Here is a 27,933-nt window from a genome sequence, read left to right as displayed (position 1 = left end):
GTGTGCCACCTCTGAAACTGGCCTGGCAGCTCGCGGTCCCACGGGGCACGGCCGGGTCGGTTGGTCGCCCCCTGGTCCTGTGGTAACGGACGGGGACGGGGGCAGAGAGGGCAGCTCCCGTGTTGAGAGACGCCCTCGCGCTGACCGCCGACAGGAGGGCCTGTTGACCCGATGAGGCGGGGCTGAGGAGGGAGGGCTATGCCCGGCTGGCGACCCCCTCTGCCAGAAGGAGTCCGGGGGGGAGGAAGGAAGAGAGGGAGGCGGGACGGGGCCACTTTACTCGCGGTTTGGTTTTTAATCGACAGGGGCTTGGCTCTCGCTAGCCAGCCGGCGGGCCCGGCCGCGCAGAGCGGGGAGCCATCTCTCAGCAGTCTCTCTAGCGCGTGAGGAAACACTCAGCCCACACGGGGTACACTGCTCTACGTCTAAAAATTACAGTGAAAAACATTTTCTACTTTGCCCCATATGGGCAAACAGTAGGAAGGTCACAAAAATATATTAAAACCGGTTTTCCCCCCCTCCCTTCCTCCCCCACCCACGAGTCGGGCAGGGGAGATGCTCGCCTGGCCGGACCCGTGCGCAATCACCCTCCCAACACGCACACACGCCCCCCCCAAGACCCGGCCGCCGACCCCAGTCCGTCCCCCCCGCCCCCCGAACTCATCTGGACGGTGGGGGAGGAGACCCCGGCGACCCCCCCGGCGACCCCGGCGGCCGGTCCTAACGGTTCCGAGCGGCCGGGCGCCACGGGCGGCGGCGAGGGCGCTTCAACGGATGGACGGTGGCGGGCAGGGAGCGGCGGGTGGGCGGGCCTTCCCAGCGGCACAGGAAACAGAAGAGAAATGAGAGTGTGAAGGAGGCAGGTCGGCAGGAGGGAGCAAAGTGTGTGTGCGGGGGGGACGGGGAAGGGGCCGTTCGGTCCGCCCCCTCCCCGCAGGGAACCCTCCCCTTTCACAACCGGCCCGGCGGGGTTGTGGCGAGAAAGGCCGCAAGGGGCAGAGATGCCGGACACCCTCCGCCTTCCACCTCCGCCCCCACAGTGTGCGGAGGAGCACCCCCCGCCCTCTGCCACAGAGAGACCACCGAAGGTCTAGACACCAATGTCAGGCACGTAGAAGCCCTTGGGCCGAACGCCCGGAGTACCCAGGCCGGCCGGGGTGAAGAGCACCAGTGACACTGCTCCCCTGCCCCTCGGTCGCCCCACTCTACGGGGGGACCCGGGGAGAAGGCATCCCGGGAGGAGGGGATGGATTCGGGCTGGGGAGCGGTCCGAGCCCATCCCAAAGTCCGTCTCTCCAATCCGCTTCGGCGGTTTGCGGGGGCGGGTACCGGGCCAGAGGGGGTGCGGCGGAGGGCCCTGGTACCCCAGCTACTGCAGTGACCCAAGTGTTTCGTGGGGGGAGAGGAGGAGGAGGAGGTTAAAAAAAGGTGGTCCACAGGCCCCACCCTGGCCGGTTTCAGCCCCATCCTTTTCACCCGGAATGGAGCAGGGTTGAGTGGGTCCAGAAGTAAGGGGTGTTGGGGGGAGACGGAGTGCGTGCTGGCCACACACGGTGACCCCTACGGGCTGCTGGGAAGTGGAGTCCCACCCCAGATGGGCCCATGGAAATCTCCGGGCACTCAGGAGGGCCTGCCGGGAGGCCCGGCCGCAGCCCGGCCGCTCCCCCTGACACCTTCCCCTCCCAGCGCGGCCGAAGGCCCCCTCGACCCGGCTGGCTCGGTCCGGGCCGGCCCACCCAGGGCGCTACCGTCAGGGACGGGCCGAGCCAGGCCCGGGGGCGCGGCTGAAGAGGCGCGGCGGCCGCGGGGGGCCGAGGGCAGCGCGGACAGAGTCCAGCGAGGCCGCGGGGCAGCCAGCGAGGGGCTAGTTGCTCTTGCGTCCGAGTCTCTTGAACACGCTCACGGGGCCCGTGTTGTCCATCTGGGCACCGTGACCCTCGCTGGCGCCGCCGCCGCCGCCGCTGCTGCTGCTGACGCTCGCGGACGCCACGGTCCGCTGAATGATGAGCCGGAACCTGGCCGGGGACTTACTCTTGGTGCTGGTCACTCTGCAGTCCTGGGCTTCGGGGGGCGGGGCCGCCTTGCCCAGTCTCTGGACCACGCTGACTTTGGGGAGCGGCTCGGCCTTCCTCTCCGGAGCCCCCCGCCCGGCGTCGAGCCGCCGGAGGGTGGGGGCGGCCGGCTTGGCCTGGGAGCTGGTGGCCTTGGCCTTGACGGGGACGCCGGGCTTGGGGCTGTCCTTGGGCGGGAGCTTGGACGTCCTCTTGAGGACCCCGGCGTACTGCAGCACCGAGCTGCTGTCGTCATCGCTGTCGGCCGCCCGGTCTTCCTCGGGTTCCAGGGCGTCCCCCAGGCGGCTGAAGACCCCGGTGGGCTGTGGGAGGAGGCAGGGGAGAAGAGTGGAGGCGGGTCAGCCACTCACCGCGCTGCCCCGGCTCGGCCCCCGATTTTTAAGCTACTTTCCCCCACCCCCACCTTGTTTGCACTGGTGGTGTCCGCCTTGGTTTCAGCGCCGAGCCGGTCGAACACGGACGTCCTCTGGAGTCCTGGCGGGGCAAGGACCGAGGGTCGTCAGGGACGGCCACCCTCCCGGACGGTGGCCGCCGCTCGGCCTCTCCCCCGGGCTAACGCGTCACCCGGCCCGGCTCCTGCCCCGCTCCGGGAGCTGGAGAACAGCTGGCACCCAAGCGGGCTCAGAGAGAGACTTTCCGTGGGAGACCCAGTGGAGAGGGAGGGAGGGAGGCAGGACAGATCCCACAATGGACCGGGAGGTAGGGAGGGAGACCCAGAACTGTGGTGAGTGCCAGAGATGACAGAGGAGACCCCGACGATGGGAAGGGGACGAAGAGGGGAGACGGGGGGAAGGAGGGGCAGGTGGGCTCTGGAAAGGGGGTGAACGAGAGGAAGGCGCCCCAGGTTGAGTACCCCTGGCGGCCTGCTGCTCCAGGATCTTGCGTGTCCGCGGGGTGGTCCCCTTGGGCATGTTGATGATGTACTTCCCCTCCATCTCCGCCGTCACCCGGCGCCGCTTCACTGGGACGTCGGGGCTCTCGTCCACAGGGTCGGCCACGGCTGGGGACGGTGAGAGGCCAGGGGCGGGGCTGCAGCAAGCCTGTTGCCGACCTGCCCTCCTGCCCGCCCCCGGGGGACCCGATCCGAGGAGGGAGCCCTCAAACACACCAAGCGTGCTCACACGCACGTGCCCTCGGAGACACCCTCACGCTCAAACATTCACTCATGCGATCGTATTTATTGAGTGCTTTACTGTGCGCCGAGCGCTGTACTAAGCGCTTAGAAAGCACCCCACACCAAAGCAAACTTACACGTAGATAATCTCCCAGGAAGCCCCCCACATGCGTGTTCACCCACGCCTGTACGAAGCTGGCTCCTTTCCATCCCCAAACCCTGCCTCCAGTCCTGTGCCCAGCTGTACCCGAGGCTTCGGCCTCACCACACCCACCGACCCCAGGCTCCGGGGGGGGGGGCGGAGGCAGGTAAACTGCCCCGGTATATGCCCAGACAGATAATAATAATTACGATATTTGTTAAGCGCTTTCTACGTGCCAAGCATTGTAGCAGGCACTGGGGTAGATACAAGATAAGCAGGTCTGAGCCGGTCCCTGTCCCACATGAAGCTCACAGTCTAAAAGGGAGGGGAACGATAATTCATCCCCATTTTACAGATAAACTGAGGCCCAAAGAAGTTAAGTGCCTTCCCCAAGGTCACCCAGCTGGCCAATGGCAGGTGGCCTGGCGGGGGGGTGCTTCCAAAGAGCTAGAGGGCACAGCTTCCCTAGGGATGGCATTCCTGCCTCATCCCTGCCTGGTGGTCCCGGAGCAAGGGTCCCGGCCAGGTTTAGGAGGCCTGGTTCAGTGCCGGCTCCCGGGTCCCCAGTCCCGCCTGCCCTAACAGCCCCCAAGATGGTCCTCTTCACCCCTGAAGCCTGGTCCCACCCCCACAACGCCCTCTGAGAGAAAGTCCTGCCGTCAGCCCCGACCCTCACCCCGGAGAGCAAGCCCTGGGGCCAATCGGCCCTCATCCACAGGCCCCTCGGAGAACGGGCCCTGCGGCCAGCCCCCTGACCCCGCGTCCCCCGCCCCCCACACCTGCAGCCTTGGCGTTCTTCACGGCCATCTTGTTGGACACGGTGACGGAGATCTTAGAGGTGGCAGTTTCGGGCCTTCGCACCGGGGTGGAGGGGGGAGAATCCCGGCTCAGGCTGTTGGCGATCATCCGCGTGGCCGCTGGGAGAAGGGGGCGCCTGGGTCAGCGCTGAGGCCTCAGCAGGCTCCCCGTTCTCCCCCCTCCCCCGCCACCTCCTCCTGGTCCCCGGCCAGGCCCACACTCACCACAGTTGGCACTACGCCTCAGTTCCGACTGCAGGCCACCAGGGCTGGAGGACATGGACTCGGTCGCCGCCTTGCACACGTCCTGGGGAAGGCAAATTTTGGGGGTTCCACCCGGGTTGTGGAGCAAGGCACGACGAAGCCCCCACCCAGACAGCCGGGCCCCTGTGGACATGGGGACTGACACGCTGCCTGGACGGGGGACGGCCCCCTCGATGCAAGCTGGGTATGGGCCCGCACCACAGACGGCTCAATTGGGCTCTTACTTAAGGGGGAAACCTAGGATGCCAACTCCTCTCCGAGACCCTCCTGGCCAGAAGGAACGGTTTAAGAGCCCACGGGTAACGTCAGTGACCTCCCCAAGGACGGGCTAATCCAACTAGGAGGTGGCTGCCAGGGTGGAGGCTACCTCAGGGGACGGGGGAGGGCAGAGGGTAGAGAGAGAGGAGCGAGCTCCGGGGCTAAGCCAGCTCCCGGCCCGAGGGGCCCCAAGGCCATTCCGAATGTAAGCTCATTGTGGGCAGGGAATGTGTCTATTTATTGTTGCATGGTCCTCTCCCAAGCGCTTAGTACAGTGATCTGCACACAGTAAGCACTCGATAAATAGTAAATGAATTATCCCTCAAAACACATAGTTTGGGGACGTGAAGGAGAAGCAGACCTCTGAGGCTGGAGGGCGGGCCCGGGAGCCCGGACTGGCCTCCTGGGACCCCAGCTCCCCGGCTGGCATCAACGAGCGGGCCACGGGCACCCACCTGACGGTACACCACCTTGGCGTGCTTGAGGATGGCGATGATGTCGCCCACGACGGTCACCCCTAGCTCATTCATGATCTCCTTGTTGAGGTCCAGCAGCATGTTCTTCTGGATCCTGCCAGGGAGAGAGGGACGCTGGACTCGGGCCCACCGAGCCTACTCGAGGGAAGGGGTGGGGAACACCTCAATTCAGCCCAGCTCGCCACACTTTGGCTCCTTTTTTCCATCGGCTCAAGTCCGAGCCTTCCAAGAAGGGTTCTTCCAACTCCTCCCACTCGGTCCCTCCTGGCAATTCCATTCCGAGGGCGAGATTGGGCCTCTGCTGTGCTCCTGTGCTCTCCCCGCCGCATTCCCCTGCTCTGCACTCGGCAGGCGCCCAGACAATACGACTGTCAAAACGCCTGGTGGGCTGCGAATCCCCTGGCCCGGGCTGGAGGAGGTGCCTGCTGCAGGTCTCCGTTCCCACTCTCCAGGCATCGTAGACTATCTGCTGTGTGACCCAGGGCAAGTCACTTCACTACTCTGGGCCTCAGTTACCTCATCTGTTAAACGGGGACCGAGACTGTCAGCACCATGTGGGACGGGGACTGTGTCCAACTCGATTTGCTTACATCCACCCCTGCGCTTAGTACAGGGCCTGGCACATAGTGAGCACTTAAATATCATTATCATTACTACCTGTTGTCCACAAACATCACGGCGTAGTTGACGGCAGGTCCTGGTGGGATCCCAGCTTCCTTAAAGAACTGGATCCACTCTGATGTGGCTGAGAGAAGCAGGGAGGGAATCAGGTGAGACCCCCCCTCTCCGCTTCACGCCCCCCTCCATTAACCTCTAGACTGTGAGCTCATTGTGGGCAGGGCACTTGTCTGTTTACTGTTCTATTTTACTCTGCCAAGTGCTTAGTACAGTGCTCTGCACACAGTAAGCACTCAATAAATACAAATGACTGACTGGCTGACCCACGGAGGACTTTGCTGGCTTTCCGAGCTGGGCCCCCAAACCAATCCCAGATCCCCTTAGAGCACAGGTTGCAGAACCAAAACCCGCACACCCGCTCCCCACCTGCCAGTGGGTTCCTCGTTCTCAGCTCCAAATCCCATGTTTTCTGGGAACCCTTGCCTGGCCACAGCCAGCCTATCCCCAACAGCAGGGCATGGAGGATAAAGCACACGCCTGGGTGTCAGAAGATCATGGGTTCTAATCCTGATTCTGCCACTCGTCTGCTGTGTGATCCTTGCCAAGTCACTGCATTTCTCTGTGCCTGTTACTTCATCTGTAAAAGGGGGATTGAGACCGTAAGCCTCACATGGGACAGGGACGGTATCCAACTTGATTTGCTCGTATCCACCCTAGTGCTTTAGTGCAGTGCCTGGCGCGTAGTAAGCACTTAATACCGTCATCGTCACCAACTCCCAGCCCTGCCAGTCTTGTCCCCCAGTTTACCTGCCACCTCCTCATGCTCAGGGAGGCTCACGCCCGCAAAGCCCGTTCATCTGCCATCTCCCGAACTGCCCGGCTCCCCTTCCCGCGCCCCCAGAACAGGCCCAGTACAACCGGTCAGTTCGGCCCCAGGCTCTGGGAGGGGGCACAGGTTGGCAGAGCCCTGAAGCGCCAAGCTGACAGTGGAGCCCTGGGCGGCAGAAGCACGGGCTTGCCACCGCACAGACAGCTGGCTGGGCTGCGACCACCCTCGGTGCGGGGAGAGCCGATGGCAGGGAACCAGCTAGGGCTACTCTGCGGCTACTTCCAGACCAAGCCTCACTTTTCCTCTTCTCCCTCTCCCTTCTGCGTCGCCCTGACTTGCTCCCTTTGCTCTTCCTCCCTCCCGGCCCCACGGCACTTATGCCCGTAACTGTCATTTTATTTATTTGTACTGACGTCTGTCTCCCCACCTCTAAACTTTTAGCTCGTGGTGCCCAGGGAATGTCACCGTTTATAGTTGTACTTTGCTTTCCCAAGTGCTTAGTACAGTGCTCTGCACACAGTAAGTGCTCCCACTGAATGAATGCTCTACTGCGGCAGTTAGCGAATGCCACCCTCTAGGCTGTAAGCTCATCCCTCTAGACTGTAAGCTCGTTGTGGGCAGGGAATGTCCGTTTATTGTTCTATTATACTCTCCCAAGCGCTCAGTACAGTGCTCTGTACATAGTAAGAGCTCAAAGAAATACGACCGACTGGTGATGGAGAGGATAGGGAGATGGAGCAAGGGACCCCAGGGGGCATGCGGGAGTGCACCTGCCCACAAAGGGAAGACCGGTCTCAAGGCCTACCTGACAGGTGCAAGCAATCCCCAAAGTCCCGCAGCGAAGGGGCTCCAGTCCTCAGTTTCGCCCCCACCCCCACCCAGCCCCGCCAGCAGCGCGGCATTCCCCACGGTCGCAGCTGTCACCGCTCCTCCGCTGCCCAGGGACTCCCCACCCCCATCCCAGGGGTCAGAGAGGCGGGAGGAGGGTGGACACTCACCCATGGTGACCGACACCATTGTGGAGGACCCTCCCGGGGTGGGGATGGGCAACTTGCTCCTTTCCAACACAGCCTGGAGCGGGGGGAGAAAGGAAAGAAGGGAAAGAAGAAAGGGAAGGGAGAGAAGGAAGGAAGGAAGCAAAGGAGGGAGAGGAGGAAGAGAGGGGAGGGAGAAAGAGAGGGAAGGGAGGGAGAGGAGGAAGAGGGGCATGTGAGCCTGGAGCAGCGTGCCTGGACCACGACTCAGGATACAGGAATAGCCTGCGAGCAGGAATCGGTCCCAGCTCCCCCCACCCCCTTTCTGAAAAAGCTTTTTTGCAGAAGCAGCGTGGCTCAGTGGCAAAAGCCCGGGCTTGGGAGTCAGAGGCCGTGGGTTCCAATCCCGCCTCCGCCACCTGTCAGCTGGGTGACCTTGGGCCAGTCACTTCACTTCCCCGGACCTCAGTGACCTCGATTGGAAAACGGGGGTGAAGCCTGGGGGCCCCACGTGGGACCACCCGATGAGCGGGGATCTCCCCCCGCGCTTGGAACGATGCTTGGCACAGAGTAAGCGCTTCATAAATACCCTCGTTCTTATTATTATCGGAGGGGGCGCTTCGCCAATTCCAGGATGATTAGTATTGGAGGGAGGCGAAGCTCGGTGCTGCAGGGAGGGGGGCTGCAGCTAGGAAAGGACCGGTCCTCCGGGGCACAGGCTGAGTCCCCGCTGGTGGGGGGAGGGTCCCCGGGAAGGGGTCCCCGAGTGGGGGTGGGGAGGGCTAAAAGCCCCTTCCTCGGGGAAAAGGGGGAGCCCCTTGCCCTGCCCCCCCTTGCCCCTCACCTTTAAGGGCGGCGGCGACTCCTCCGGCCCATCCCACCCGCCCTCCTCCTCCACGGCTCCCGCCACGCCGGAAGTGCCGCTCTAGCCACCGGAAGCGGCTTCTCCCTCCCTCCCAGAGCGCCCTCTCCTCACCCAGACTTCCGGGATGGGAGGGCGCCTCTCTAGCCGCCAGGGAGCATAGAGTCGGAGCTGGGGAGCCCCCGTCATTCATTAATAATTATAATGTTGGTCTTTGTTAAGCGCTTACTAGGTGCAGAGCCCTGTTCTAAGCGCTGGGGGAGATGCGGGGTCATCAGGTTGTCCCACGTGAGGCTCCCACTTAATCCCCATTTTACAGATGAGGGCACTGAGGCCCAGGGACTGGCCCACGGTCACACAGCTGACAAGTGGCAGAGTCGGGATTCGAACCCATGACCTCTGACTCCCAAGCCCGGGGTCTTTCCACTGAGCCACAGTGCTGGTGGTATTTGTTAAGCGCTTATTATGGGCAGAGCACTGTTCTAAGCGCTGGGGGGAGAGAGAGGGTCATCGGGTTGTCCCACGTGAGGCTCACACTCTTCATCCCCATTTTACAGATGAGGGAACTGAGGCCCAGAGAAGTGAATGTTGGTATTTGTTAAGCGCTTATTATGGGCAGAGCACTGTTCTAAGCGCTGGGGGAGAGAGAGGGTCATCGGGTTGTCCCACGTGAGGCTCACACTCATCATCCCCATTTTACAGATGAGGGAACTGAGGCCCAGAGAAGTGAATGTTGGTATTTGTTAAGCGCTTACTATGTGCAGAGCACAATTCTAAGCGCTGGGGGAGATACAGGGTCATCAGGTTGTCCCACGTGAGGCTCACATTTTTTAATCCCCATTTTTCCAGATGAGGGAACTGAGGCCCCAGAGGAGTGAAGGGACTGGCCCACAGTCATCCAGCTGTCAAGTGGCAGAGTCGGGATTCGAACTCATGACCTCTGACTCCCAAGCCCAGGGTCTTTCTTCCTTAAGCGCTGACCATGTGGCGAGCACTGTTCTAAGCGCTAGGGGTGGAACCAGGGTAATTAGGTTGTCCCACGTGGGGCTCACGGTCTTCATCCCCATAATAATAATAAGTGATAATGGTATTTGTTAAGCACTTACTATGTGCCAGTCACTGTTCTAAGCGCTGGGGGAAGTAGGGGGTAATCGGGTTGTCCCACGTGGGGCTCACAGTCTTCATCCCCATTTAAATAATAATGTTGGTATTTATTAAGCGCTTACTATGTGCCAAGCACTGTTCTAAGCGCAGGGGGAGATACAGGGTAATCAGGTCGTCCCACGTGGGGCGTCCCACAGTCATCATCCCCATTTTCCAGAGGAGGTCACTGAGGCCTAGAGAAGTGAAGTGACTTGCCCAAAGTCACACGGCTGATAAGTGGTGGACTCCAGATTAGAACCCACGACCTGTGACTCCCAAGCCCGGGTTCTTTCCACCAAGCCATGCTTCTTCTCACTAAGCCACTCGATCGTATTTATTGAGCGCTTACTGTGTGCGGAGCACTGGACTAAGCTCTTGGGAACTACAATTCAGCAATAAAGAGAGATGATCCCGGGCCACAGCGGCCTCACCTTCTAGAAGGGGCGGGGAGACAGACAGCAAAACAAGTAAACAAGCATCAGTAGCATCATTATAAATAAATAGAATTATAGATATACACACATCATTAATAAAAACAAATAGAATTATAATTATACATATGTACCTATATACACAAGTGCTCTGGGGAGGGGAGGGGGAGCAGAGGAAAAGGCATTCATTCAACGATTCTTTCATCCTTTCAATCGTACTTATTGAGCGCTTACCGTGCGCAGAACACTGGACTGAGCGCTTGGGAGAGAACGATAGAACAATAAACAACAGCGTGGCTCAGTGGAAAAGAGCCTGGGATTCGGAGTCAGAGGTCATGAGTTCGACTCCCGGCTCTGCCACTTGTCAGCTGTGTGACCGTGGGCAAGTCACTTAACTTCTCTGGGCCTCAGTTCCCTCATCTGTAAAATGGGGATTAACTGTGAGCCTCACGTGGGACAACCTGATTACCCTGTATCTCCCCCAGCGCTTAGAACAGTGCTCGGCACATAGTAAGCGCTTAACAAATACCAACATTATTATTATTATCATTAACTGTGAGCTCGTTGTGGGCAGGGGTTGTCACCCTTTATTGTCGTGTTGAACTTTCCCAAGCGCTTACTACAGCGCTCTGCACACAGGAAGTGCTCAATAAGTACTATTGAAATTCAATCGTATTTATTGTGTGCACAGCGCTGTACTAAGCGCTTGAATGCCTGAACGAGCTTCCCCCTGGAGCCGAGGGACGTCAAGCCCGTCTTGCCCGGGTGGGCTTCGCCCGCGTTGGGCCGGATCGTTGGGTCGCAAACAGCACTGTCGCGATAAGGAGCCGCTCCGGGGTCTCCCGACTGTCGCGATACCCCCCCACCCCGTGTGTGCGCTAAGCAGGCGAAGCCCCCCTCGCCTCGCCTGCGACAGCTAAGGCAGGATGCCGAAAAGAGTAGAGAGTCGACATGACCATCGTTATTATTTCCGACTAGGCCTAACTGACTCCTCCCCACGATGAGGGTCCTGGAGGGAGCTCCCCCTCCCCCTAGAGAGAAGCAGCGTGGCTCAGTGGAAAGAGCCCGGGCTTGGGAGTCAGAGGTCGTGGGTTCTAATCCCGGCTCCGCCGCTTGCCAGCTGCGTGACTTTGGGTGAGTCACTTCACTTCACTTCTCTGGGCCTCACTGACCTCATCTGGAAAATGGGGATTAAAACTGTGAGCCCCACGTGGGACAACCTGATCACCTTGTATCCCCCAGCGCTTAGAGCAGTGCTTGGCACATAGTACGCGCTTAACAAATGCCTCCATTTATTTTTTATTTATTTTATCCCCCTCCCTCCTTTCCCCCTTTCTCTTTCCCCCCTCCCTGGACCCCCAGACCCCCAGTCCCCACTCCTCCAACCTCGCCCTTTTCCCAGGACAGGTTGCCCAGTGCTGGGATCTGGGGGCCCGGCCTGGGGGCGTCTCCCCCACCTAATAAATCCCCGGGTCCCACATCAGCCCCTCCCCTCCCTCTCATCCATCCATTCATCCATTCAATCGTATTGATTGAGCATTTACTCTGTGCACAACACTGTCCTAAGCGCTTGGAATGGCCAATTCGACAACAGAGAGAGACCATCCCGGCCCAATGACAGGCTCACGGTCTAAAGGGGGGCAGCAAAAACAAAGCGGAATAAAACAGAAACAAGACACCATCGAGATCGATAGAATCAAGGGGATGTGCACCTCATTAACAAAATGAATAGGGTGATAAATAATATATGCAAATAAGCACAGTGCTGAGGGGAAGGGGGGAGTCCTCTCACCCACACGGGCACCCTGCACCCCCTGGGCCAGCCCTGCTGGGGCTGAGACTGTAAATCCGTCAATGGGCAGGGACTGTCTCTATCTGTTGCCGATTTGTCCATTCCAAGCGCTTAGTACAGTGCTCTGCACCTAGTAAGCGCTCAATAAATACTGTTGAATGAATGAATGAGTCGGGGGGCTCGGGGAGGGAGGGAGAGGAGGCTTGTCCCTGGGCTCGTCGCCCCTCGCCCCTTCCCACACTCAGTGGCGAGTTTATTATTGTTATTATTATTAGGGTGTTTTCTTGAAGCGCTTACGATGTGCCAAGCACGGTTCTAAGGTCTGGGGGAGATACAGGTTGTCCCCCATGGGGCCCCCGGTTTTAACCCCCTTTTTCCAGAGGAGGTCACGGAGGCACGGAGACGTTCAGGGCCTTGCCCAAGGTCACCCAGCAGACAGGTGGCGGGGTCGGGATTAGAACCCAGGACCTCTGACTCCCCAGCCGAGCCGCGCTGATTCTTGATTCTGTTTATTGCTATTGTTCTCGTCTGTCCGTCTCCCCCGATTAGACCGTGAGCCCGTCAAAGGGCAGGGACCGTCTCTATCTGTTGCCGACTTGTTCATTCCAAGCGCTTAGTCCAGTGCTCTGCACATAGTAAGCGCTCAATAAATACTATTGAATGAATGAATGAATGCAAGGCCGGTTGCGGCACTGGGCCGCTCGGGAGGCCCGCTGGGGTGGGCCCAAACACACACACACACAACTACACACACGCACACACACAGGTTGTGGCACAGGCCTGCTCGGGAGGCCCGCTGGAGAGCGCACAGACACACAACTTCACACACACAACTACACACACACCCGGTGGGGGCACTGGGCCGCTCGGGAGGCCCGTTGGAGAGCGCACACACACAACTACACACACGCACACAACAACACAGACACACCGGGTGGGGCACTGGGGAGCTGGGGATGGCCTATGGGGATCACACACACACACAACTACACAAGTCCCCTAGGGCACAAGCAGAGGAGCCCCCCTCCCCTGGTTTTGGGACGAGAGCCCGCCCCCCACCCTGCAGCCGGGCTGCTGCCTCCGCCCCCGGTCTGGGCGGAGCAGTCGCCTGGGACCGACGCCACCGGGAGCCGGAGCCCGGTTTCCTGGGATCGAGGTAGCCCAGGTCCGGGGGGCAGGGGGGTGGTCTCGGGCCCAGCAGCCCCCAGACTGCGGGAGGAGGGGGCACCGGGGCTGCCCGGGCCCCGGCGGGCGAAGTCCGGGACACCGGACAGTGGCGAGGTGACGCTGGGCGGCCCGGGGACCGGCCGGGCCCGGGAGACCGGGGGCTCGTCCCCGCTGCCCCCTCCTCCCTGCCCGCCCCATCCCACCCCCGAGGGAGGGTCCCCGGATCCAGGAAGGGTCTGCGCCCCCCGAAACCATCGGTCCCGGTAGGGCCGGGGGGCAGCCTGAGGGCGAACCGGAGGTCCTCGTCCAGAAATGCCAACCGGGGCGGGCGCACCAGACCGGGGCATCAGCCCTGGCACTCGGAGCCCGTCTCCCTGGCAGGAGGAGGGTACTAAGCCTGGCAGGGCAACCCCGGGGAGGAGGGGAGATCGGGGTGTTTGGGGGTGCCCCCCCCCCGATGGGGCAGGGGGCTGTCGTGGTGGGGGAGGCGAGGACCCGCCCCTTGTCTGCCGTTTGACCCCGGGCCAGTCCCTTCTCCGTGCCTCAGTGACCTCATCTGTAAAATGGGATTAAGAATGTGAGGCTCATATGGGACGTGGAGCCGGTCCAACCTTGTCTATCACCCAGCGCTTAATACGGGGCCTGGTGAGCGCTCAACAGATACCATTAAAAAAAAAAAATATCACACAAGTACCACGCACGGGACAAGGAGAACCGATTCGTTTCCTCCTTTTGGAGCCGGCCCCAAGCCGATCCCCCATGACCGGGACCCGTGATCTTCTGGGGAAACTGAGTCACGTGGGAGGTAGAGTTACCCTTCCCCTCTCCAGCCCTCCGGGTGGGGGGAGGAGGGGACTGGTCCTGGTCACTAGCCAAAGCCCGGGTTGGGGGAAGCGAACTCTCTCTTGTCATGCTGTTTGCGGGAAAGGCCGAGAGCCCTACTCCGGAAGGGCCGACACCAACCACTGACCACAGCCCGCCCCCGGCCCCGGACCGGCCGAGATGAAGCTGTACTCGGCGTACCAACAGGTAGGTGGGCACGGCGGGCACCAGCGGGGATCGGGGCCGTGACCAGCCTCCGTCCCCATGGCACCATCCGCTCTACTGTGTCCCCATCCCTACCGTATTTAAATGTCTACCTCGACCTGTGGCTCTTTATGGGCAGGGACCCCAACTACCAACTCTATTTATTGTACTTTCCCCAGTTCTTAGTACAATACTCAGCTCAGAGTAAGTGCTCAGCAAGTACCATTGATTGGTATTTTTTCGACAATCATTCATGCATTCAATCGTATCTACCGAGCGCTAACTATGTGCAAAGCACTGTACTAAGTGCGTGGGTGAGTACAGTATAACAATGACCAGACTCATTACCTGCCCACCATGAGCTTACAGTCTAGAGGGAGAGACAGATCCTGGCTCCGCCACTTGTCCGCTGGGTGACCTTGGGGTAGTCCCTTCACTTCTCTGGGCCTCATTACCGCCTCTGTAAAATGGGGATCGAGACTGCGAGCCCCACGTGGGACAGGGACTGTGTCCAACCCCATTACTTAGTACAGTGCCTGGCACATAGTAAGCTCCTAATAAATACTATTAGTAGTAGTTATAATAATAATCATAATAAATAAAGCACTTGGGAGAGTACCCTAGAAATAGTAGCGGGGAGACACGATCCCTGCCCTCAAGTACCCCAGAGTCGGGGGGGAAACAGACCTTAAAATAAATAGGAGGAAGTAATGGCGTAGAGACTTCTTTGTCTTTGCTGAGGGGTGAGGGGTGAGGGGGAAGTGCCTAAGGGCTCAGGGGACATGGAATTGCTGAAGTGACACTTGGGGAGATAGGGGATCAGTCAATCAGTGGTATTTATTGATCTCTTCTTAGGTGCAGAGCACTGTACCAAGAGACTACAATGCAACAGAATTAATAGTAATGATTGTAGTATTTGTTAAGCACTTACTGTATGCCAGGCACTGTACTAAGCGCTGGGGTGGAGACAAGCAAATCAGGTTAGATACAGTCTCCTTCTCACATGGGGCTCACCGTCTCAATCCCCAGTTAGCAGATGAGGTAAATGAGGCCCAGAGAAGTGAAGGGACCTGCCCAAGGTCAAACAGTAGACCAGTGGCGGAGGCAGGACTAGGACTCATGACCTGCCGACCCCCAGGCCCGTGCTCTGTCCAGTATGCCATTAGCAGACACGCTCCCTGCCTGTAATGAGTTTACAGTCTAGGGTGGGTGAAGAGATGACAGATTAATCCGGGAAAGGCCTCCAGGCAGAGCTGGGATTTTAGGATAGGGTTTCTCCTCTGCTCACCCACACCCAAGAATCCGGAATCGAACTAGGCAGGGGATGGAGAGGGTTGGTTGGTAATGCAGGTGGGAGGATTGGGGTTAATGGGGCGCTGGGTTAGCACGGAAGGAGTTGGCTGGCAGGGGATGGGGGATTGTGTCAACACTGGGCGAGGTGGGGGTTGGGGTCAGGGCTGGACAGGGGTTCTGACCTCCTCGGACTCTCCGTCCCTCCCAGCCGAAGCCGCGAATGGAGGAGCAGCTGCTCTCCCCAGTGATGCCCCGGACCCTGGCTGAGAAGGTAAAGACCCAGGCGAGGCCACCCCCCCCTTGCCCCCCTCTGCCCGCCCCCAGGAACCCACCGCCCTGGGTGGTGGCACCATTGCCTAGCTCCCTGGACGCCCCCATCGGGGTGCCTCTGGCATGGGCAGAGGTGCACAGAGGAGATTTATTGCTATTATTAATAATAATTGTGGTATTTATGTGCCAGGTACTGTACTAAGAGCTGGGGTGGATATAAGTAAATCAGGTTGGACACAGTCCCTTAGCCCACATGGGCCTCCCAGTCTCGATCCCCATTTTCCAAATGAGGTAACTGAGGCCCAGAGAAGTGAAGTGACTCGCCCAAGGTCACACAGCAGACAAGTGGCGGAGCTGGGATTAGAACCCTTGACTTTCTGACTCCCAGGCCCGTGCCCTATCCACTACTCCATGCTTCTTCCAAAGGATTAGTGAGCTTGGCGAGGGGTGCCCCAGCCGTGCCTCCTGCCCCCCGCATGCCCTCTCTTGTTTCCAGAATGCCCGCTGGGCCCTGCTGATCACCCTGTTGGGCACCATGGTGCTGTGCGCCTTGCTGACCCAGCTGCTCTTCTGGCCACGGCTCGGGGGGCCTCCCGGGGGAAAGAGCAACCAGGCGCCCGGACCCACCTGCAAGGATCCCTGCCAGTGAGTGTCCGTGACGGCCACCGCATCCACCCCAGACGGTTGTCCCTTAGGGCACGGGACCCCGGGGACGGGGTCACACGGATAGACTGACTTATCCTAGACCCACACGCAGACTGTCGTGGATACAGACCTGGGCACAAATCAGATCCAGATAACCACCCACCCGCCTGAGACAAGACACAGATGCAGACCCAAACCCCCCCAAAGACACACAAATACAGATAATAAGAGTAATAATCGTAGTATTTGTTAAGCACTGACTATAGGCCAGGCACCATTCTAAGCGCTGGATGGAAGCAGATTGGGCTGGACACGGTCCCTGTCCCACGTGGGGCTCACAGTCTTAATCCCCATTTATAAAGATGAGGTAACCGAGGCCCAGATAAATAATGTGACTTACCCAAGATCACACAGCAGACAAGTGGCGGGATTAGAACCCGGGTGCTTTTGTCTTCCAGGCCCATGTTCTGTTCAGTAGGCCACGCTGCTTCTCGGTTTGTGCCGACATGCACGGCCGCACGCACTTTCTCTCTCTCCTCTGTCCCTCCCCCTCCCTTTTACTCTCTTTCTCTCTATCTTTGTGCTCAATGCAGCCCGGAGCAGGGGAAACAGAGCCTGGGGATTAGAGTGAGAGGAATGGAAACTGCATTGGCAGGCAAGAAGAGGGTGGGAGCCGTGAACATCCTGGCCTGCTCCGGTGCCCGCCGTGTGCCAGTCCCATCTATTTACATGTTGCCTCTATTTGTTTTGATGCCTGTCTTCCCCCTTCCAGACTGTGAGCCCTCTCTGGGCAGAGATTGTTCTCTATCTGTTGCTGAATTGTACTTTCCGAGCGCTCTGCACACAGTAAGTGCTCAGTAAATGCAATCGAATGAATCGAATGCATGACTCCGTGTGGCACTAGGGCGGTGCTGGTGGAGAGCATCCCGGAGGGCCTGACCTTCGCCAGCGGCCCCACGCACCCGACCATCAGCCAAGCCTGGTTGGACCTGGCGGCCGGAGCCCACCGCAGCCTCGACATCGCCTCCTTTTACTGGACCCTCACCAACCAGGACACACGCACCCAGGAGCCCTCTGCCCAGCAGGTGCCGGGAGGGCAAGGAGGAGAAACAGGCCGGTGGGAGGTTGGGGGCCGGGAGGAGCAGCGTACTGTGTGTCTTGGGCTTTCCCAAGCAACTAGGGTAGTGCCCTGCGTTCGGCGGGCGCTCAACAGATAGCAGCCCAGCTACCACCAAGTGGTGGGGGCTGAGCTGGGAATTGGGCAGAGCTGGGGACGGGGAGGGGGAGGCGAGGGAGCTCCTACACTCCCTTGCCGCTCTTGCCACCCCAGGGGGAGAGGGTCCTCCAGGAGCTGCTGAACCTGGCCCCAAAAGGCGTAAATGTACGCGTGGCAGTCAGCAAGCCCAACGGCCCCCAGCCCCAGGCCGACCTGCAGGCCCTCCTGGACAGCGGTGAGTGTGGCGAGGGCGGGCGAGGATGGGCAGGGCGGCGGGCAGAGTGGGCAGGCGGGGTCCAGAGGGGGAGGGGGATGCCACCTGGATGCGTAGTGGATAGAGCACGGGCCTGGGAGTCAGAAGGTCCTGGCTTCCAACCCCGGCTCCGGCCCTTGTCTGCTGTGTGGCTTGGGCAGGTCGCTTCGCTTCTCTGTGCCTCAGTTCCCTTATCTGTAAAATAGGGATTAAGACCGGGAGCCCCAGGCGGGCAGGGACGGTGCCCAACCCGATTTGCTTGCATCCACCCCAGCGCTTAGTATAGTGTCTGGCGCATAGTAAGCGCTTAACAAATGCCATAATAATAAGTGAGCCTCCTCCCCGTCCCCAGGGGCCCAGATCCGCATGGTGGACATGCAGCGCCTGACCCACGGCGTGCTCCACACCAAGTTTTGGGTGGTGGATCAGACCCACATCTACATTGGCAGTGCCAACATGGACTGGCGCTCCCTCACCCAGGTTTGGGGGGCCGGAAGAGGGTACTGGAGACCAGGCGGAGCCTGGGCAGGGGGGAGCAGGAGCCCTGGGTGGAGTTGGGGCTGGGGGCGGCCAGGGGTGGGAGATGGGGAGGAGATTAGAGTGTGCCTCTACGCTGTAAGATCATTATGGGCAGGGAAAGTGTCTTTATTTTTGTGCTGTATTCTCCCAAGCTCTTAGTACGGTGCTCTGCACACAGTAAGCGCTCAACCAATACAATTGAACGAATGGATGAGTGTAGCTGGGGCTCCTCCTGGGCCGATCTCCCACGAGCTGCAGACTCAATCTGGGGGGCCACCTGCTCCTGAAGTGGGGGTCCCTCCCACCCCCCTCCATGAGTCCCCCCGACCCCACGGTCCCCTCTCCCGCCAGGTGAAGGAACTGGGAGTCGTGGTCTACAATTGCAGCTGCCTGGCGCAGGACTTGGCCAAAGTGTTTGAGGCCTATTGGTACCTGGGCCAATCGGGCTCCGCCATACCATCCCCCTGGCCCGACAGCTACGCCACCCGCTACAACCTCGACTCCCCGCTCCAGCTGCAGCTCAACGGCACCCCGGCCCGCGTCTACTTCTCTGTAAGCCCCTTCCCCTCCCCATCCCTCTCCACTGTCCGGCCCCGTCCCCTCCCTTGTATCTGAGGTCTCCCCCCTCTGCCCCCGGACCCACCCGCCCTTCTGTTTCTCCCTCCCGACACCCGCAGAGCGCCCCACCCTCGCTGTGCCCGGCCGGCCGCACTCCCGACCTGAGCGCCCTGCTCAGCCTGGTGGACGATGCCCGCGGCTTCGTCTACGTGGCCGTCATGAACTACCTGCCCACGATGGAGTTTTCCCATCCCCGCAGGTGCGGCCCGGGGAGGGGCCGGAAGGGGGGCCGAACCAGGCCGGGAAGTGGGGAGGGGAGGAAGGGGTTAGGGCGTCTTGGGTTCGTGGCTGGGCGGGAGAGGAGACCGGGGGAGGGTCCGAGCGTCCAGCCGCCGCCGGTCAACCCCGTGCCCCCTGCAGGTTCTGGCCGGCCATCGACGATGGGCTGCGGCGGGCGGCCTATGAGCGTGGCGTCAAGGTGCGGCTGCTGGTGAGCTGCTGGGATCACTCAGAGCCCTCGTTGCTACCCTTCCTGCGCTCCCTCGCCGCCCTCCAGGACAACCGCACGCATTATGACGTGCAAGTGGTGAGTCTATCCCCCTACACCCCGTCCTGACACCCCCAGCCCTCCCCACCCTACTCGGTCTCCCCTTTCCCTGCCCCGTCTCTCCTCCCTCTCTCCCTCCGTCTGTCCCTCTCCCAACCCTGCCCCGTCTCTCCTTCCTCCCTTCCTCCTCCTGTCCCTCTCCCAGCCCTACCTCTCTCCCTCCACCCGTCCCTCTCTAAGTCTTGCCCTTATCTCCTCTCTCCTTTCACCTGTCCTTCTCCCAGCCCTGGCCTGTCTCTCCTCCCCGTCTCCCTCCACCCGAACCTCTCCCAACCCTGCCCCGTCTCTCCTCCCTCTCTCCCTCCACCTGTCCCTCTCCCAACCCTGCCCACCTGCCTCTCCCCTGACCACTCCATCTCCCTGGACAGAGACTGTTCGTCGTCCCCGCCGATGAGGCTCAGGCTCGGATCCCCTACGCCCGTGTCAATCACAACAAGTACATGGTCACTGACCGGGCAGCCTACATCGGTGAGTGGCTTTGATCCCCCCTCCCCCCTCCGGCTGCCCCTTCCCTACGGAGCCACCGGAGCGGGCCGGGGACAGGCACATTTCCTCAGTCCGAGGCTGACCCCTCGCCGCCCCCCTCTTCTCCCCGCTTCTCCCTCAGGGACGTCCAACTGGTCGGGCAGCTATTTTACGCAGACGGCCGGCTCGGCTCTGGTGGTGAACCAGACGGGGGCCGCGGGGGCCGCGGGGGACCCGGGGCTGCGGGAGCAGCTGGAGGCCGTGTTCCTCCGCGACTGGGACTCCGTCTACAGCCACGAACTGGACGACCCCCTGGCCGCCGGCAACTCCTGCCGCCTCCTCTGAGACATCCGGACCCCGCGGCCGGGGGCCGGCCGGGGAGGTGGCCGGCGGGAGGACCGGCCGGTGCTAACGGTCCCCCCTTCCCTCGCGTCGGTCTGTGTTGTGGGTGTGGTTGTTTAGACTTTTCTTCGCTGCCCCTGCCTCTGGCCCGGCGACCATCTGCACAGTGCCATTCGCCTGCGTGCCAAACTCCGGCCATCTGGACCCCTGCCAGGAACAGGTCTCGTGCCGGGGGATGGGGGCTGGCTGGAGTAGCCCGTGAGGGGATTAGAGGTGGGAGAGGGGACGGGGGTGGTGAGGTGGTTGGGGAGTACCTGGCTGGGGACTGTCACTGGGGAACCCAGGGATGGGGTGATGGGGAGGGGACACTGAGGCCCAGTCTAGGGTGGATCCCATCACCCGGGCATGGGGCGCCTGAGTCTCTGGGCTGCCCAGCCCCCGCCCTGTCTGAGTCTGGGGCGGAACCCCCAGGGAGAAGCAATAAAGAGCCTGTGGATTCAGCTGAGTCGGCGAGTTTGGCTAGGCCGGGCTCGGGGCCGAACTGTTGCTCGGCCTGTGGAGACGTGCGTGGGCTGCGGTGCAGCGTGTGCTGGGTAGACATTACACGGTAAGCCTTTAAAGGATGTGGTTTCAGTCTTACCACGTCGTGTGATCCTAAGCTCTCAGCACGATACCGTGCAGCCGTGGCCTGGTGAATAGAGCACGGGCCTGGGAGTCAGAAGGACCTGCGTTCCAGTCCCGACTCCACCACTTTGTCTTATGGGTGACCGTGGGAGAGTCACGTAACCTCTCTGGGATTCAGTCACCTCAGTCACCAAAATGGGGATGAAGCTGGTGAGCCCCACGTGGGACAGGAACTGTGTCCAACCTGATTTGCTTGTAGCCACCCCAGGGCTCAGTACAGTGCCTGGCACATAATAAGCACTGAACAGATACCATCATCAGCATCCTACGGCAGGCTTAGTTTCCCTGCGGCTGCTTTACCGGCATGTGTGAACCAAGTATAATGGTGATGGTATTTGTTAAGCGCTTCCTATGCGTCGAGCACTGTTCTAGGCACTAGGGAGGCTACAAGCCAATCTGATTGGACACAGTCCCTGTTGCACACGGGCCCCCCCCCCCCGGCCCCCCGCCAAGCCCCCCACCCAAGGTACCCACACAGAGCCGGACAGCAAAACAATCCTTTATTGCAACCGATAGAGCCACCTCGGGAGAGGGCAAAACACTGGGTACATAAGGCTAACGCCATCCCAGACTGCCCTTACGGCCTAGAGGGGCCGGGCAGTCGGGTGAGCAGACCCCTCCCCGGGCACCGCCCCCGGGCGACAGTGGATGGACTCAGCCTCCTCCCCTCTGCATCTCACTTCCAGGGGCTGGGGAGGGTCGGGGCTAGAGAGAGGCAGATTCGGGGGTTCAGTTAAGGATTTTTAGGTTCACTTTGTAATCTGTGGATTTCTACGAAACGATCTGTGGCCGAAGAAAGCTGATGAGGGGAGCGGGATGGGGAGGAGGCTCACTCAGGGGCGCCCGGAGATACGCTGGAGGAAGCTGGGGCCCCGGGCTGGACGGTGTTGGTGGTGTTGGTGGTGGTGGTGGGAGCGACCCCGCTCCCGCTCCAGGCTCTTGTCGGACTCGCCCACCCACTTGCCCACGCGGAGGGCCACGGGGCAGGAGCCGGAGTCGTAGTGCTCGGGGCCGGGTCTCTGCGGGGGGAGAAAGGAGACAAGGCTGGAGAGGGGGGTGGGCCCGGGGCAGGACCCCCTCCCCTGGGGAACCCGGGCAAACGGTAATACCTCCCCAGTCCCTCGTTCCCGATTTGGAGGTCAGTGACGGCGCATCCCCGCGTCCCTCCCCTACGATCGGCCTGTGGCTACTCAGCCTGGGAGATGGACCGGTCCCGGGAAGCTCCCACCTGGGCACGTGGCTTCGCCCGGGCCGGGAGCCCCTCTCTCCCTCCCCGGCCCCCCGGTTACCTCGGCCTCCAGCTCCAGCTCCAGCTCCAGCGGGCCGGGGTCTCCGAGGGAGCCGCCCCCCTCCCGCTGCGCGGGGCCGCGGGATGGGGTGGCCCTTCCTTGAGGCGGCGCCACCCCCTGCCAGTGCTCTCCGGACTCGCCCTCCTTTGGCGACGGCTGCCCCAGCAGGATCAGGTTCCCGAAGTTGGGGTCCGACTTGGAGCCGGCCGAGTACTTGCGGGGCTTGTGACGACCCAACCTGGTCCCGTAGAAGGCCAGGATAGGCTCGGGGGGCTCGTGGCAGCGCCGCCCACCCACCTTGGCGGCCGGCCTCTCTGCCGGGGGCTCCGGGGGCCCGTAGCCGTCCCCCCACAGTCGCCCCTGCTCCTGCAGGCTCAGGTCATCAAGCTGGTCGATGGTGCGCTGCACCCCGGGGCCCCGCTCCTCCCAGAAACAGGCCCCATCTCGGCCCGGGGGGTGGCCGGGGGGTCCGGGCTGGGGGGCTCGGCCCTCGAGGTACAGCGAGGCCCGGCAGCTGTGCAGCGAGAGCTGGTAGTAGCGTGTGCCCTCGTGGGCGCTGCGCAGCTGCTGCAGGCCCACGAATGGGTGGCGCAGGGCGGCGCTGGGGCTGATGCGCTCGTGGGATTCCCAGGTCAGCATGCGCTTGACCAGCTCCACCATGGACTTCAGGTCCGCCGCCTCGGCCAGCGCCTCGCGGTCCGGGAAGGCCAGCTTGCTGGGACCCCCGTTCACTGTCTCCATCTGGTCCAGCGACTTCAGCACGTACTTACGACGCTCCAAGGGGCGCACCTGGAGGGGCCGAGGGGGTCGGAGGTCAGGACGGTCCTGCCTCATCCGGGCATCGACAGCCCCTTTCATTCATTCGGTCGTATTCATTCATTCATTCATTCAATCATATTTATTGAGCGCTTACTGTGCGCACAACACCGTACGAAGCGCTTGAAAAGTACAATTCAGCACTAAAGAGACAGTCCCTGCCCACAGCAGGCCCACAACGGGTGTTGGTCTAGAAGGGGGCGGACAGATATCAAAACAAGTAAACAGGCATATAAATAAATAGAATTATAGGTATATTCACATCAAAACAAGTAAACAGGGATTGAGAGTTTGTTGTGTGCAAAGCCCAGTACTAATCGCTTGGGAGAGTACACTATAATAATTAACCACTCTCCTTCCCACCCTCCTTCCATTCTATTTGCCACTTCCTCAAGGTGGAGCGGAGTCGGAGGGTGGTGGTCAGAGCTGGGGGAAATGAGGAAGGGGTAGCCCGGTTGAAGGAAGGACCTACAAATGGGGACCCCGCCACCCGCTTCCCCACTTTTCCACCTTCCCCCTACCAGATGTAGAGCAGGAGGGATGAGGATTAAACTACAGCCCAACGAGGAGGGTAGCGCGAGCGAGGACAGCTACGTCTTATAACCGACCCACGGGAGGCCTCTCAGATTAAAATCTACCTCCCAACCCCACACTCCCTTCCTCAGACCCTCCCCTCCTCACCCTCCCATCACAGTCGCGCAACCCCGAGGCAGAGGGCCGGCCGCACGAGCCCCCCCCTTTTCCCCCCGGGCTCCCTACCTTGGTCTCGGCCAGGTAGTCGGCGGAGGACTTGAGCTGCCAGGGACTGGCGGCTTCAGGGTGGAGGTTGCGCTTGAAGAAGTGGTGAGCCTTGCGGGCGGCCTGCAGGACGTGGGGCTTGGGCGGGCCCTGGGTCTCGCAGATGTAACGCACCTGGTCGAACTCGCTGTTGCCCGGGTAGAGGGGCCAGCCAAGGTGCAGCTCGGCCATGACGCAGCCCAGGGACCACATGTCCACCTTCTCGCAGAAGGGCAGTCCCAGTAGAATCTCGGGGGCCCGGTAGAAGCGCGACTGGATGTACGGCTCCTTCACGTAGCGCACCTCGCTGAAGATGCTGGCCGAGCCAAAGTCAATCACCTGGCGGGAGGGCGGGGGAGGAGAGGAGCATGTGGATGCAGCCTTATTTTTCTTTTCAAAGTAGTTGCTAAGCGCTTATAACGTGCCAGGCTAAGTGTTGGGACAGATACGAGCTAATCAGCTTGGATGCAGACAATGTCCCACAAGAAGCACACAGTCTTGACCCCCATTTTACAGAAGGTAACTGAGGCACAGACAATAATAATAATTATTATTATTATTATGGTACTCGTTAAGTGCTTACTATGTGCCAAGCACTGTTCTCAGCACTGGGGTGGATACAAGGTAGTCAGGTTGGACACAGTCCCTGTCCCACCTAGGGCTCACAGTTTTAACCCCCATTTTCCAGATGAGCAAAGTGAGGCCCAGAGAAGTGAAGTCACTTGCCCACGGTCACACAGCAGACATATGGCAGAGCCAAGCTTGGAACCCATGACCTTCTGACTCCCAGGCCTGTGCTAATAATAATAATAATAATGTTGGTATTTGTTAAGCGCTTACTATGTGCCGAGCACTGTTCTAAGCGCTGGGGGAGATACAGGGTCATCAGGTTGTCCCACGTGGGGCTCACAGTTAATCCCCATTTTACAGATGAGATAACTGAGGCACAGAGAAGTGACTCGCCCACAGTCACACAGCTGACAAGTGGCAGAGCCGGGAGTCGAACTCATGACCTCTGACTCCGAAGCCCAGGCTCTTTCCACTGAGCCATGCTGCTTCCCTACCCTATCTATCCCCTAGGCTCTATCCCCCAGGCCACAGTGAAGGGAGGCCTGTGGAATGGGGTCGGCGGGGGGAGGACTGGGGGATGGGAATGGAAAGACGGCTGGAGGGTAGGGCATGGAGAACGTAAGCTCAGCTTGGGCAGGGAACAGGCCTACCAACTCTGCCATACTCTTCCAAGCACTTACAACAGCGCTCTGCCCTTAGTGCTTCGCTCAATAAAAACCATTAATGATGATGAGGAGAATGATGGAGCAGCTGGGAGATGGAAGGTGGGAGTCCTGGGGTGGGGCGGGAGGCCCAGGGAATGTGGAGAGGGGATCTGGGCATGTAGGGTTGGGGGAGACCCAGGAGATGAGACACAGAATGTCTGGGGGGATGGGAGGGGAGGCTCAAGGAATATGGGGAAGAGACTGGGGGGATGGGAGTGGGGATGCCAGGGGTGGGATTGGGGAGGCCCAAGGGATGGAAGTGGGGAGAATGAGAGATGGAAGAGGGGGAGCCAAGGTATGGGAGTGGAGAGACCTGAGGAGTGAGGGGGGGAAGGCCCAGGGTGTGGGAGAAGGGAGGCTGAGGGAAGGGAGTGGGGGGAACAAGGGATAGGAGTGGAGAAATCCAAGGGGTGGGAACGGGGAGACCTGAGGAGTGGGAGTAAGGAGACGGAAGGGATGGGAGCTGAGAAGTCCCAGCGGATGGAAGAAGGAAGTTGAGAGATGGGAGTGGGAGATTATAAACTCACGTGGACAGGGAATATGTCTGTTTTTGATCATAGTGTACTCTTCCCAGTGCTCAGTAGAGTGCTCTGTACACAGTAAGGGCTCAATAAATACGATTGAATGAATGAATGAGAGCGAGGAGAGCTACGGGGTGGGAGCAGGGAGACCCAAGTGATGGGACTGGGAAGACCCAGAGAAGGGGAGAAGGTCGAGGGATGGGAATGGGGGGGAAGTGATGGGAGTGGAGAGACCTGAGGGGTGGGAGTGGAGAAACATGAGGGGTGAGAGGGGGGGAGCAGAGAGACCCAAGTGATGGGATCAGGGAGGCCCAGGGGATGGAAGAAGGGAGGTTAGGGAGAGAAGAGGGGAAAAGAAGCTCAATGTGGGCAGGGTATGTGTCCATTTATTGTTGTACTCTCCCAAGCGCTTAATACAGTGCTTCACACACGATATGTGCTCAGTAATAATAATAGTAGTACTTGGTAAGCACTTACTATGGGCCCCGCACTGTTTTAAGTGGTGGGGTAGTTACAAGTTAATCAGGTTGGACACAGTCCCTGTCCCACATGGGGCTCCCACTCTTCATCCCCATTTTACAGAAGAGGTAACTGAGGCCCAGAGAAGTGAAGTGACTTGCCCAGGGTCACCCAGCGGACAGGTGGCAGAGCCCGGGATTAGATCCCAGGTCCTCCTGACTCCTAGGCCCAGGCTCTAGCCACTAAGCCAAGCTGCTTAAATACGATCGAATGAGTGAATGATAAGTGGGTGGAGAGGAGAGACCTGAGGGGTGGGGGGGTGGGACCCAAGCGATGGGACCGGGGAGGCCCGGAGGATGGGAGAAGGGAGGTTGAGGGATGGGAACGGGGAGGACGAGGGATGGAAGCCGGAGGCCCGAGGGATGGGAGCAAGGAGACCCCAGCGATGGGACCGGGGAGGTCCGGAGGGCGTGAGCGGAGAGGCTGAAGGGCTGGGGGAGGCGCCCGCAGCTCACCTTGACGCGGAAGGGGCAGCGGGCCTGGTCCACCAGCATGATGTTCTCGGGCTTGAGGTCGGCGTGGATGATGGCCAGCTCCTTGAGCCGGGCCAGCGCCCGCAACACCTGCAGCGTCACGGTGCGGATGTGGCGGACGGCCAGCGGGGCGAAGTTGTTCTCCTTCTGGTACTCGAACAGGTTCTGCTCCAGCAGCTCGAAGACCAGGTAGAACTTGAGGGCGTCGTGGAAGAAGTCGAGGAAGCGGATGACGTGGGCCTCGTCGGGGTCCAGCTCGCGCATGCAGCGCAGCAGCCGCAGCTCGTTCTTGATGATGCGGCTCTGGTGGGCGTCGTTGCGCAGCACCTTGATGGCCACCATCTGGCCCGTGCTGCGGCGCCAGCCCTTGGCCACCTCCCCGAAGGTGCCCTTGCCCAGCACCTCGATGATGTCGTAGCAGTCCGTCTCCGACTGGATGGAGGCCATGGCCGGACCGCCGCTGGCCTCCCCTCCTGCCCCGCCCCCAGCCCGATTCCAATGTTGCCACGCGCGACGGGTTCTGTTGTCGGAGACCGGGTGGGCCGCTTCTAAGGGGAGGTTCTGGGGGGGGGGGGGGCGGCCCACCTGCTAACAGGGGCCGGGGTTCTGGTCATATGTACCTGTCCCTATCTGTCATTTATTTATTTCTATTACTGTCTGTTTCCCCCCTCTAGACTCTAAACTCCCTGTGGGCAGGGAATCTGTCGTGTTACATTGTAGTATCGTACTCTCCCAAGCACTTAGTACAATGCCTTGCACACAGTAAGCACTCGATAAATACAATGAAAAGGATGAATACCTGGCGGGATGTAGCATTTAGCACGGCCCAGTGGAAAGAGCCAGGGCCTGGGAGGACCCGAGTTCTAATCCCTGTTCCTCCGGTTGTCTGCAGGGTGAGCTCGGGCGAGTAGCTTCACTTCTCCATGCTTCGTTTTCCTCATTTTTCTCTTTTTGATGGTATTTGTTATACGTTTACTACGCACTGTACGAAGCGCTGGGGTAGATGCAAGCAAATCAGGTTGAACACAGTCCGTGTCCCTCGGGCAGATGGCAGTCTTAATCTCCATTTGACAGACGAGGTAACCGAGGCATAAAGAAGTTAAGGGACTTGCCCAAGGTCACACAGCAGACAAGGGGCTGAGCGAGGGTTAGAACCCGGGTCCTTCTGACTCTCAGGCCCGGGCTCTATCCACTAGGTCGCTCGGTAAAATGGGGATTCGATCCCTCTTCTCCCTCCTGCTTAGACAGTGAGCCTCATGTGGGACAAGGACTGTGTCCAACGTGATTAACCTGTATCTACCCCAGTGCTTAGAACAGCGGTTGACACCCGGTGGGTGTTTAGCAAATACAATAATAATAATAATAATACCAATAATAACAGTGAATAATGCTGTGCTCCTTCTGGGTACAGTAACTGATTTCTATTTTAGCATCCACTTTCCTCTCT

The 27,933-nt window shown here is 60.2% G+C and overlaps 3 protein-coding genes across 6 annotated transcripts; 1 reads left to right on the top strand and 2 right to left on the bottom strand.

Annotated features, from left to right (window-relative positions):
* Window positions 1–270: 270 nt before the first annotated feature.
* On the bottom strand, window positions 271–8,444 carry C5H19orf47 (chromosome 5 C19orf47 homolog). Of its 3 annotated transcripts, XM_001515681.2 has the most exons (10): window positions 8,389–8,444; window positions 7,569–7,641; window positions 5,781–5,868; window positions 5,103–5,217; window positions 4,351–4,432; window positions 4,108–4,245; window positions 2,926–3,072; window positions 2,476–2,546; window positions 2,032–2,374; window positions 271–812 (listed from the first exon to the last, which is right to left on the bottom strand). In XM_001515681.2, exons 2-10 carry the CDS (start codon window positions 7,585–7,587, stop codon window positions 721–723), a joined length of 1,095 nt encoding a protein of 364 aa, XP_001515731.2. In that variant the 5' UTR covers window positions 7,588–7,641; window positions 8,389–8,444; the 3' UTR covers window positions 271–720. The 3 variants fall into 3 exon arrangements, with proteins under 3 accessions (XP_001515731.2, XP_007661992.1, XP_028921130.1); XM_007663802.2 differs by having other exon boundaries at window positions 720–2,374; XM_029065297.2 differs by lacking the exons at window positions 7,569–7,641; window positions 8,389–8,444 and adding an exon at window positions 6,168–6,287 and having other exon boundaries at window positions 720–2,374.
* A 4,395-nt stretch (window positions 8,445–12,839) lies between these two features.
* On the top strand, window positions 12,840–20,638 carry PLD3 (phospholipase D family member 3). 2 transcript variants are annotated; one of them, XM_029065267.1, is made up of 12 exons: window positions 12,840–12,928; window positions 13,868–13,968; window positions 15,467–15,529; window positions 16,025–16,173; window positions 17,078–17,258; window positions 17,504–17,624; window positions 17,995–18,122; window positions 18,513–18,713; window positions 18,839–18,978; window positions 19,140–19,305; window positions 19,695–19,794; window positions 19,934–20,638. In XM_029065267.1, the coding sequence occupies exons 2-12, from the start codon at window positions 13,942–13,944 to the stop codon at window positions 20,134–20,136; spliced, it is 1,479 nt and encodes a 492-aa protein (XP_028921100.1). In that variant the 5' UTR covers window positions 12,840–12,928; window positions 13,868–13,941; the 3' UTR covers window positions 20,137–20,638. The 2 variants fall into 2 exon arrangements, with proteins under 2 accessions (XP_028921100.1, XP_028921101.1); XM_029065268.2 differs by having other exon boundaries at window positions 12,871–12,937.
* Window positions 20,639–21,300: 662 nt separating this feature from the next.
* Window positions 21,301–26,994, bottom strand: HIPK4 (homeodomain interacting protein kinase 4). Its single transcript, XM_029065245.2, has 4 exons — window positions 26,469–26,994; window positions 23,682–24,038; window positions 22,107–22,895; window positions 21,301–21,836 (listed from the first exon to the last, which is right to left on the bottom strand). The coding sequence occupies exons 1-4, from the start codon at window positions 26,931–26,933 to the stop codon at window positions 21,651–21,653; spliced, it is 1,797 nt and encodes a 598-aa protein (XP_028921078.1). The 5' UTR covers window positions 26,934–26,994; the 3' UTR covers window positions 21,301–21,650.
* Window positions 26,995–27,933: the final 939 nt, after the last annotated feature.

The sequence above is a fragment of the Ornithorhynchus anatinus genome, chromosome 5, assembly GCF_004115215.2.
Source record: "Ornithorhynchus anatinus isolate Pmale09 chromosome 5, mOrnAna1.pri.v4, whole genome shotgun sequence".
Taxonomy (NCBI): Eukaryota; Metazoa; Chordata; class Mammalia; order Monotremata; family Ornithorhynchidae; genus Ornithorhynchus; species Ornithorhynchus anatinus.
The sequence above is the reverse complement of the archived record's forward strand: the minus strand, read 5'-3'. Positions and strand labels throughout refer to the sequence as shown.

Coding starts and splice junctions, on each gene's coding strand:
- C5H19orf47 (XM_007663802.2), bottom strand. Junction 4,246..4,350: donor GAGGCGTAGTGCCAACTGTG/GTGAGTGTGGGC, acceptor CCCTTCTCCCAG/CGGCCACGCGGATGATCGCC. Junction 2,547..2,925: donor GGAGCAGCAGGCCGCCAGGG/GTACTCAACCTG, acceptor TTGCCCCGCCAG/GACTCCAGAGGACGTCCGTG.
- PLD3 (XM_029065267.1), top strand. CDS start 13,942: ATGAAGCTGTACTCGGCGTACCAACAG. Junction 17,259..17,503: donor AGGAGCCCTCTGCCCAGCAG/GTGCCGGGAGGG, acceptor TTGCCACCCCAG/GGGGAGAGGGTCCTCCAGGA. Junction 18,979..19,139: donor GAGTTTTCCCATCCCCGCAG/GTGCGGCCCGGG, acceptor TGCCCCCTGCAG/GTTCTGGCCGGCCATCGACG.
- HIPK4 (XM_029065245.2), bottom strand. CDS start 26,933: ATGGCCTCCATCCAGTCGGAGACGGACTGCTACGACATCATCGAGGTG. Junction 24,039..26,468: donor GCTGCCCCTTCCGCGTCAAG/GTGAGCTGCGGG, acceptor CCCTCCCGCCAG/GTGATTGACTTTGGCTCGGC. Junction 21,837..22,106: donor AGCTGGAGCTGGAGGCCGAG/GTAACCGGGGGG, acceptor CTCCCCCCGCAG/AGACCCGGCCCCGAGCACTA.